The sequence below is a fragment of the Oryzias melastigma genome, linkage group LG5 (genome assembly GCF_002922805.2).
Source record: "Oryzias melastigma strain HK-1 linkage group LG5, ASM292280v2, whole genome shotgun sequence".
Classification (NCBI taxonomy): domain Eukaryota; kingdom Metazoa; phylum Chordata; class Actinopteri; order Beloniformes; family Adrianichthyidae; genus Oryzias; species Oryzias melastigma.
The window spans coordinates 15,155,008-15,166,110 of record NC_050516.1 but is presented as its reverse complement, the minus strand read 5'-3'; the positions used below and the strand labels follow the sequence as shown (position 1 = coordinate 15,166,110).

Sequence of the window (11,103 nt, the reverse complement as noted above, 5' to 3'; positions counted from 1 at the left end):
TCAATGTCTAAAACCACCCCCCACCATCTGGTGGTGGCATCAAAAAAAGGCTGGGGGCCACCAAAAAAAGCAGCAGACTGGCCAGGCGCACACACAAAAGCCAATAATGGATCATTCTGGGAATCTCTGCTCTGCAGGGCACAGACTCCAACTTGGGAGGGTGAAGACCACCACCATCTCTGCTCCTGGCTCTGCAAGCCGGGAAATGGCATCAAACTTTCAATTCAAAATTGAGTAGGAGACATGATCAATTTGTTGTTAATTATTGAACATTTATTTGTGTAATTCTGCTGGATTTTGTTGTCTAGTGTCTTGTTTGCAGTAAATATAACGTGAATTTCTGCTTAAATAAGTCCAAAAATGTACTACCCAAACATGCAATCTTGCATAAAACCAGCTGAGCTAACTATAAAGAAATAGATGAACAGAGACTCTAGCCTACATTGAGCTGATACGTAACAAAGTAGTTATGATGCGAATCTTCAAACCGAAAATGCAGCAACCTCTTCTGGGTTTTTAAAAAGGCTGATGAGCAAATTAACAGCTGCAGCTGTAAGTGCCGCATTTTGACTTTTTGTTGTTCTCGCCACACGATAGTTGGCCGATTTCACAGATGAATTAACGTATTGTCAAGACACAATAACATCTATTTTACCCTTGATAGCTCTCACTGTTTGTGTGTGACAAAAGAATAAAAAAAAATAAAAAAAACCACATAAAAAATATACAATACATAAAAGAAAATGTAAAATTATCTGTGTTGATGAATGTGATCTTCAGTGTAAAAAGCAATTTTGTAAAAAACATGTATTCCTATTTATCTGTTGTTTCTGCCGACGGAATATTACTATGCATGAATGAACACGTATGGGACACAGTCATGCAGAGTGCACGTGCAGACCTCCGTAATATGAGAGGCAGCTCTCTGTGTGTTCCTCTGCTCACACCTGGCTGAACAACCCAGTAATTAACCCTGATTTCACTTAGTGAGCACGGGGAATACTCACACACACATTCATCATGTCACCATCCACGCCGAAACACAGAAACACTGAGATATACAAATCCAGAGACAGGTGAGCTCCACAAAGGTGACACCGCAGCATCTGACTGAAGTGAGTCACAAACACATCGGTGTGTAAACCAAAGACAGTGACGCACACTCACACACTCGGCTCACAGGACATCAGGAAGGTGTGCCCATGCATGTGTGCGCCTGATTTTTAACTTTTGTTCACCGCGTTGGCAAAAGGTTATTCTCCCGGCATGAGGCAAAGCTGACTGCACCTGAGCTCCACGCACACACCCAAATACACACACAAACACACCGCATACACTCTAACTGGAATGTTTAGTGGGGTTAGGAGAACACGCACATTTAGGAGCTCCCGGGAGTTTCGTCTGCGCTCCGCTAACAGATGGTAATGACATTTTCTTTCCCCTGGACGATCATCTAATCAAAACAGCAACGCATGCACACACCCCAGCCTCCCTTCAGATTAAAACACCCTTGAAACACCAATTGAGGTTAACCGTGTAATTCAAACCTTAGATACAAGAGAACATCGCTCAGGTTGTTATTTGGAGTTTATGGCACAAAAGCATCCATAACATTACATCCCAAAACACAGGAAAGTTCCTAAATCAGATTCAAAATTATACTTCATAAATGTATAAGTAAATTAAGAGATGAATTTGCCTCCTTTAGGAAACACAAACACATTGTACATACTGGTGGTGGGAATACAATTCTCTTAGTCAGATTTGCAGTATGAGATACTGATGTGACAACATGGGGATGTAAAATAAAACTTGAGGGAGAAACATCATGGACTAAAACTCAGTTTATAACTATATCTGAATTTATTTGGAATGATGTTTGCTTTCAGTTGTTCTTACTACGTTTATGTCAATTTGTATTTGTTCTCATAAGATTAGGAAGATAAAAAAATAAAATAAAATAAAGAAATCCAGATTAATATGTTAATATCCGTGTTTCTCTGGAGTTCTTTGACTGCATTTTGTAAAAAAGTGAAATGTTAACAATGTTTTTACAACCCTGATTCCGAGTGACTGAATGACTTGGCTGTTATGTTTTGATTAAAGATGCTCCTTCCCCTCCCCCACTGGGAAAATGATCTGAAAATGCTCGTTCATCAGCTTAAGCTGTTGGTTATTATGTTAAATTTTCAAATCAAGAATTCTTAAGTGCCAATTAGACTTCAGATCATTATTGTCAAATTAAGCACAGTCTGGGGTAATATGCTATAAAAAATACTTTGAGGGTTAAAACACTGTTTGGCACATTTTTCAATAAAGTAAATGCCGAGGTAATGGCTGTTATGTCGTCTTAAACTATAGACATATGTTGTGTCCAATGTTGTCATCAACTATAACCTCAGGAATTGGGAAGTTATGATAAAAAAAGAGAAAACTGCGTTAAAAATGATACTAAAATCACTGGAGATCTTAAGTAGTTGAACTTTTTCAGGTAAATTTGACTTAAAAATGGGATTGTGGAGCATACCAAAAAAAATCACCCCATGTGGTTTAAAAGTGGGCAGAAAATGTGGGCTCTGATTGGGTTTGTCTGTAGTTTCCGTGGTGGCCCCACCTGTGTTTGCCCACATTGGCTTAAGTGGGCTACGCTAGCCAGCCGCCCAGTGGAGAGGCAGAGTAAGAAGCCACGCCGCCCAGGAGCCAGTAGTGCTAGGGGTGCTGCTCCAGGCTCCCTGGGGAGCGGAGCCCACCCAAGCCAATGTGGGCAAACACAGGTGGGGCCACCACGGAAACTGCGGACAAACCAAATCGGGGCCCACATTCTCTACCCACTTTAAACCATATGGGGCCCATTTGGCATTGCTGGCTGGGATGCAGTTGGAATTCCACTGCAATTCTATGTGAACAGCAATTAGCCTCAAGTCCAAGTTCTTCAGTTGTTTTGATTCTAAAGCATGCTCTCATAAGAACTGTGAGCTACAGTCAGAGCTCCAATTGGGAACCAATTTAGTGGTTCATCACCCCCAATTTAAACCTTTTTTTTAGTTTTTAAAAATGGATGTACAGTCTCAAAGTTTGAGGATGGACACTCTACCACTTGACCGCTTATCTTATGAACGATTGAGCACATTGCAGCAGAAACCATAAATGTGCGACGAATCCATCAATGTTGATGCAAACAAGCATTTTATTTTGTTTTCATTTCAACCATTTTGCTTTAAACTATTCAATTTTTCTGCTTCCTTCACACTTCTGAATACTCTTACTTGGACACTAGCCAGGCCCGCAAAAATATGTTCTGTAGATCAGTTGTCTCTACGTGTTTCTAGGCGTTAGTGTGTTGTTAAGTGGGACTAAAACCCAACCAGGGTTTAACTATGACAATGCTCCCTATGCCCAAATATGGTCAGGATGGGCTCCATCAGTCTTGTGAATCAGAAAAGGATCGAGAGGGTTTAGCGGATGGATGGATGGATGGATGGATGTATGGATGGATGGATGGACTCTTCACTTTAGCCATACTTTAATAGACTGTAAGCACTTTTACTGTCACGCTTTATCTCTCTCTATTTCCTTTTTGTAAAATAACTTTTTTCTTCTTGACTTGATGCCTGGTCACACCTGTGTCACTCTGGTGTCATCATATACCTGCAATAGCAACAAAATGTCTTATAGGTGTTACATCAGCAAAATAGTAACCTGGTATAAAACATCCAAATCTCGACTACTCTTAATAAACTCACACAGCACTTTGAATCCATTAACATGCAGTGGAAAAGCAGCATAACGGAGGGGGTGCAACAAGTCGAAAGAAATGAGTCATAATTTTCTCTTCACTCTGAAGCCTTTCAAGTCTGTAGTTTGAAACCGAGTACAAAGATAGTTATGACAAGATTCTGAACATATGGTGCAACGGAGCGAGACAAGAGGCAACAGAATGTAATCATGTCTGACAACAGCAGAATGCTGTGATGTTATAATTCTATCAAAGCCTTTATAATAAAATTAACCAACCTCCTCTCTACTCTCCTTCAATATCTTTCTCAGCAGGGCAGAACGGTACATCTGATTGTGCGTGGAACTATGAGGTGGAGAGTAGGTGAATTAATCTTTTCTTCATATTTCTTCTCTTTATTACAGCAATGGTCACAGATCATGTTAGGGAATTAAAATTACATTAAAAGTTGAATGCAACGATGCATTTGGGTAAAGGAAAACAATTTGAATGCTGGGAAAATTTTGACAAAATTAAAAATCTACACTGTAAATTTGTTTTCCGTGTTCCCCTGCCAAGTCATAAAAGCTTGGATAGGCTTAAATGTGCAACAATTTCCTATGCAAGTCTAAAAATGGACCTGAAAAGGAAACTTCAAACCCCTGAGATATAACCATCTGTGTTTGTCAAACCTTTTTCATTGAGCAACTTTGAAAACTTTCCAATATTACAAAAAGTGTTTTTCTTTGTCTTCCTGTTGCTATTTGGCTTTTTAAAAACTACATCACTCAGAGGTTAAACTCGTAGAATCAATTCGAATTTTCACTTTATGGCTGCTGGAGCCTTTAGAAATGATTTTTAGTTTAAAAGCTGAAAGAACTAAGCATTTCAAATGTTCAGATCCATTTCACAGCTTGAAAGAATGAAAGAGAAAATGAACCAAAACCACTGGGAGGAGCATGGACTGAAAGGGCAGGGGCTGAGAGGCCTCATTGTGGGATCTGGTCGCTTCTCTGAGGCTTATTCAGTATTCCCTCCATGCCGTTGCCACAGCACAAATGAGCAGAAGCAACAAACAGATTCACAAGCCAGCCGTTTTGCACAGATTCTAATGAACTGTCACACTTTAGAGCATCTACTGTTTACAAATATGTTGTAGTGGCAGTTTATGTGAAGAGATGAACAGCAAACTTTACCTTTAACAATGAGGTCAGCATAGTTGGATACCCCAGATCCTCCATCTGAGCGGATGACGCAGCGGTAGCGGCTGGTGCTGCGCTGAGATGTGTCACCAACGCTAACAGTTGCTGAAAAACGGCGGTGGTTCACCACCCTGGTCACCATCAGCGCCGTGTCTTTGCCGTTCCACTGCTGCAAGGAGGGGAGGCAAGCAACAGTCTGTTGAGGCTACCAGTAGATAGATATCATGTTTTATCATAGTTGATAGATTATTTTCCTAGATAAAGTATAGTTACATTAAGCACCTGTAGATGTCAGTGTGCATGTCGTAACATTGAATATGAACCACTTTACACTCTAATTCGCCCATGCATACTTCCACACATGGATGGGCAAGGCGGGAACCATACCTGTGATCTTCCGATTAGAGGTCAACCGTTCTACCTCTGCACCACAGCCAAAAGTGTTTTGTTCAAAGAGATTTTCAGTCCTAATCTCAACAGTGTAATGTATGTATTTATTCTGAGCAGAAGGAAGCTTCACTGAAAGGTTGTAACACCTTTGTTGAATGAGTCTTGTGACTGAATAGCAGGCAGTGTGTAAGATTTTATAATGAAAATAATACTGTTCTTTTTTTCTGAATTGAGACATTGACATAATTTTCAACAGAGTTTTAACAGAGCTGGTTAGGTTGATATTTCAGATTAATTGTGCATTTTGTGGTTCAAACACCAAATATGCCATGAATGAATCTTAGGATCCCCTCTTTTAGAAAAGCACATCAGCTATGAGGAAAATCCAAAATGGCGGCCATTTATAAAGATATCAGCAATGCACTCAGTTGTCACAAAAATATTCAATGTCCATTTGCAGACAGTCTGAACACTTTGGGCTGTTCATGCGAAAAAAGGCAGCCTTTAAACTTGAGGGATACCTACTGAATACAATTATGTTCATTTTTCGTTACAATGATATTTGATCTATATTTATATCATATCTATTTTATCTTAGATTTTCTCATGGCTACCGTGTTTTTTCTGAAAGATCCTGCTTCAACTAAACAAAAGATGCTTTCACTCTGGTAAAGTATCTCTCCTTAGATAGTCGGCTTCATTTAAGCAGGTGTGAAAGGTTACTTGAACCCTGATGTCAACCAAAAATGCAAACCCTAGTCTGCCTGGAAAAAAAAGGTCTTGGTTCTCTGATGAATCAAGGATAGATGTGGTGTATTGACATATACCAGTCAGAAAACTAGAAGACTGGCAGGTTAATGTTAAGGTTTTGTTTTTTCTTCCAGGTCACTGTTCTTTTCAGATGGTGCTACCCACAAAACACCCCGAGGACATTCCCTGTACAAATGTGCAAAAAATGCTAGTGAAATCTTCCCTGAGTGAAATAGAATTTACAAACTGAACCTGTCCTATTTCTTACAAAGAGCACATTTATTTAACTGCTATAAGAAAAAAAAAACATTTTCCTTAAATGACCCAATAAAAGGGTCAATGCTCTCTATTGCAAATAACATTATTGCGCCGTACAGAGCTCTCAGGGTATATACCTACGTGCTGTGAAAACATGAATGCTAGCCAAAGCACAGGACTGTAAAGTGGAATGAATACAGTTGCATGGTTGCGCATAACACACACGCATAGACATATGACATTTGCAGAGATGGAATCAGTGGTGCAAAGAAGAACAAAGGCTTTTAATCTTTCCTGAAATGGAATGTGCACTGCTGTGAATGCTCACCACTGTAAATTACAGAATGAAGTGGACAAAGATTTCATGACAGATATTTGTAGCGTCCTGCCCATCTCATCACATCAATGTACACATTTCCTGCTGCTGCCATTCATGCACAGCTGGACTGATTTGTTGTTGCTGACCTGCAGCCAGAGTTTATCCTGCTGAGACCACTTCCCTCCAGCTGTGCACTGAAATGTAGCATTCTGACCCACGTTGACCTCCACGTTCTGCAGGCGCAAGAAGTGTGGAGCTTTACCTGCAAGATGAACAATAATGTGTGAGGCTGAGAGTGTACAACGCTGAATAAAATCCACAGTGAATACATTGCAAAAGTGACATTTTAAAGAGAAAATCTAAGATAATTGGGGTGTTTCAGGCCCCTCAGAAACACCTATTTAAATAAGTTCCGCTTGAGTTTGTCCAGTGGCTGTCAGAACCAGTCAATTGCATAAACATGCATTAAAAAACATGGCAGACTGTCAGAAACAGCATGCTTCTGACAGCATGCCAATGACCCACAAGACCAATCAGTCAATCACAGAGAAGCAGCTCGGTTCATTTAGGCATGAAGATTTGTTCAGCATATCTGTGGAGGTTGAAAACCTGGCATCAGATTGGGTAAAAAATTAGGATTTAAGGCACGTTTCATGTAGTTTGACCATAACATCCTTTGAAAGCATTTCTCGAAGACTGCATTCCTCCTGCACTTCTGTAGTGCAGGTTTGGTGGAGCAGTATGAATTACAGAATCAGTCTCATGTTTTGGCTATGATACGTGACACCTGTCTAACTGTAATCCCAGACGTTTGATGAAGGTTTGTGGTTTTATTGGCTACTACAGATTTTGAAGGATAGTCATAGTAATCTCAAGAGTTTGACTTAAACTGAACTAGACATAACCTTTTGAAGCCTTTAAATGTTGAGCTTTTAATCCAAAATGTTTATTTGATTCAGACCTTAAATGACAAAGCAAATTCCTCAGAAAAATTGAGGCTGAAGAGCTTAAAAAGAAGGCAAAGCTGTCAGTTTACGATTCAGCATTACTACCCTTCATGAGCTGTGACTCAGGAAGGCACAGCTGGTAGAATGGCTACTGTCGCCATTACAGTTTGTACTTAAACTCACCTACATTAGGACGAGCAAGAGAGAGAAGCAAATGTACATGTTTGGATCTTTGTCAAGAATGCTGCCAAAAACCTTTATAGCAAGACGATACAGCAATGAGGAATTCAAAGGAAACCCTCGACGGGTTAGTTTTAGATACATACCTGCCCCACAACAAGCATGATGCCTAATGAAATACTTTGACAGCTGTATTTAATAAAGGCTTCAGTGAACACATGCTGGTTTGATCCTATGCCACTTTAGAGAAGTGTTGTCCGCAGAGAAGCAGAGAGAGTCATGGCAACGAGACAGATGAACAGTCTGTCAGCTGATCAGGCAGCCAGACGATGGGTGACTTTGGTCTGGCATTGAGACCATTCTGCGACTGGTTGATTTCATTTGACTGTCTGCAGACTGAGATAAGCCCAACAGAGTATGCGCCGCTCATTTAGCGATGATAATTTGCTCTGACAGTAATGTTCTGACTGCCGCAAATGACGAAGACTTACACGACGAGAAAAGGTTGTTGCTTCAAAACCTGTCTAAACTCCTCATTTCTTCCTTGATGCTATCAGGCTTACTTTTAGCTGCTTTTATCGGGTTTTCTTTGTCTTTTTGTTGACAATTGCTCATATTGATAGTGTCTTATTTTGCGTTTCATTTTATTCATTGGCATAAATATACTGAAAGAGTAGGGTTTATTGATTTACACTTTACTGTTTATCATATTTTTGGGCAATAAGATGCGGAAGCCCAAAAACATGCACTGGAGTATAAGTCGCACTTTTGTTTATTTAACAAAATACAGGAACAACTACTACTGTGCATTTGCTGCTATTTATTTGGAAAAAAAGTTGCACCTCTGGCCAAACTATGCAAAAAAAAGCAAATTATTCTCAAAAAATGAGGTATTTGGGCATCTCTTACTTGGTCAGGGAAGCCGTTTTTCACCAATAATAAGATTAGTTGCTGAACTTAAAGATGGTATCTTTTCAAACCAATAACTGCATTTGAATACTTAGCAAACGTGGATAACAAAAATGCTATGAGTAGATCGCAGAGTGATTTTTGGAACACAAAATGTTTCTGTCTAATTTGAGTGATGAGACCTTGAGTTTGGACATTCTTCCTGTCTCCTTGTAATCCATCTACAAATCTCACAATCTGTCCTTCAAACTGCATCTCTGTGTGTTAGTCTGCGAGCGTGAAACAGCCATAAAGCAGCTGACACTCAGCAGGGCTGTGGTTGTGCAGGGTCACATGTACAAAAGCATGCAGTAGTCTGTCTCACTCACGGCAGGGATGAGCCAGGACACGTATGTCGTCGATGGCGATGTAACCCGGATGGCCTTGGACAGAAACGGCTTCAAATATTACCTGAGAGCAGAGGAAGACGGGGAGAAACAAAGTAAGAAGAGGACATGAAAAGGAGTCAGAAATCAAAACTTTTTCTTCAGCTGTCTGCAGCATCTTGATGTCCCTGTGAAGCTCAGATGGGAAGCCTAGGGGAATTTTCCACTAAAAGTCAGCCACTATTTCTCTTTTCACTTCACCACTTCTGCCTTCATCGCTATGCCAGCCACATATGTTGTCAGTTTTCTCCTCTTTTTTTGTACTTTTGCTCCTTGTTCTGTGCCTTTTTGCTCCTCTAACTTCTGTCTATCTCTTCCCTCGACCTCTCCTGATTTCCATGTTTTTAAGCGTACTGCATAAGCAACCATTATTCCACTTTTTCTGACCGCTCCTTTGTGTCATTTCTGAATTCTCTCCTCCTTCAGAGCAATCTCTTTTTCTTTGCACAGCCTTTAACACACTGTGAGGGTGACAGGCAGTGAGCAGGGCTGCCACGGGGCCGTGCACTCCCGCCTCACACACACACACACAAACATGGACGTACCTCTGTAGTGAGCTTGTCAGGCTTCTCTACTCAGTCTGAATACTAAAGACCTCTGGTAGTTCAGACATAAATTCCACTCTCCCTAGCAGAAATGTCACTCGTCAGAGACAAATATGGATTTTATTTTATATTTTTCTTTTAGTCAGAAACCAAATTTCACAGCATGTTGTTGGCTTCTGACTATCTGACAAGTGGCCACATGTTAGCTTACTTGAGGTAGAAATCTTTGGCTGCAGAAATATGAGCTTTTAAAGAACTGTAGTCTTCAAAAAAAGGACTTAAATGTAATCCAATCATTTAAAAATAAGATGACCTATTGATTTAAAGTAGAATAAATGAAGTTTCTGCATTTGGTTATTTAATATCTCCTATTTGTTGATGGAGCTTTAAATATATTTTTTTGTTCATAGCAAATACATTTATTGTGTGTTGCTGAGTTTAAAACAAATGTACAGAATATGTGGAAATTCAATTATTTCCCCTCTAAATACACTCAACAAGCAACTCAGAACAAACATTTCCAATTTTTGAGTCTGTTTATGTTAAAGGGATTAATTTAAACCATGTAGAAAATGAAGCTTAAAAATAGAAAAAAAATGCTAAGGTAATGGCCACTTTTAATCGTTTAAGGTGTGTATGTAAAACAGTTCACATGTGTAGTAAGGTTATGGAACATCCATGTGTTTTGAAAACCACAGATCAGAGTTGCATAAAAAAAGAGAATAGTGTTTTGTCGTCTACCTCTGAACCAGCTCTGAAGCAATTCAAAGCAAAGTTCAGAGACAGTGCTACAAGTTTGTTGTTGCCCTTGGTGCCCAGCAGTAGTCTCTACTTCAAAATGGCAATATTTTTGTCTTTGGAGAAAGGGAAAATGTCATCTCTCTGCAGGAGGTTTTGTGTAATTAGGGATGGAAGCCCACGGAGAAACACAAAAGCATTTAATTCACTTTGGTTGCTATTGTCCCTGTTATGTGTGTGCAGCAGAGGGGTGCCGTCACTTACTGAGCCCAGCTCAGTCATTAGGTAGAACACAGTCGCTGCAGAGCTACCTCACTAACACAACACAGCGGGAGGGGGGGGTACCTCCACACCTTCAACAGGCCACCGCACAAATGAACACCAGCAAGTTGTTAGCAATTAAAGAAACGTTCTGTTACAGTAACAGTTTTAAAGTAATGAAAATGTAAGTGTTTGCATATAAACATGTGGAATGTATTTAACCTGGTCAAAAAGTGAGTGTCAAAATAAACTTTGAAATGTAAGTTTTTTTGAGTCTAACTTCCCATAATGAGATAGGAGTAACCCCAAATTCCCTATGGATCTTCTACACATGCTAGAATGTGCAAAGACAGTACATTTTTTAGATAAAATTCAATTCTATTTTGATTGAAAAGGCCCTGGTGTGAACAAAAATACAATCAAAACAAAAATGATTCCCATTTATTCCCAATGAAAGTCAGAGG

At 39.8% G+C, this 11,103-nt stretch overlaps 1 protein-coding gene across 12 annotated transcripts in view; it reads right to left on the bottom strand.

Moving 5' to 3' along the window:
• Nucleotides 1–11,103, bottom strand: part of ptprt (protein tyrosine phosphatase receptor type T) — a 304,805-nt gene that overhangs the window by 231,374 nt on the left and 62,328 nt on the right. For all 12 annotated transcript variants that reach the window (XM_024269996.2, XM_024270001.2, XM_024269998.2 and 9 more), the window contains exons 5-7: nt 9,039–9,120; nt 6,781–6,896; nt 4,912–5,086 (exon numbers count right to left, since the gene is read on the bottom strand). In XM_024269996.2, coding sequence (XP_024125764.1) covers nt 4,912–5,086; nt 6,781–6,896; nt 9,039–9,120 — 373 coding nt within the window. The remainder of the gene's footprint in view (nt 1–4,911; nt 5,087–6,780; nt 6,897–9,038; nt 9,121–11,103) is intronic.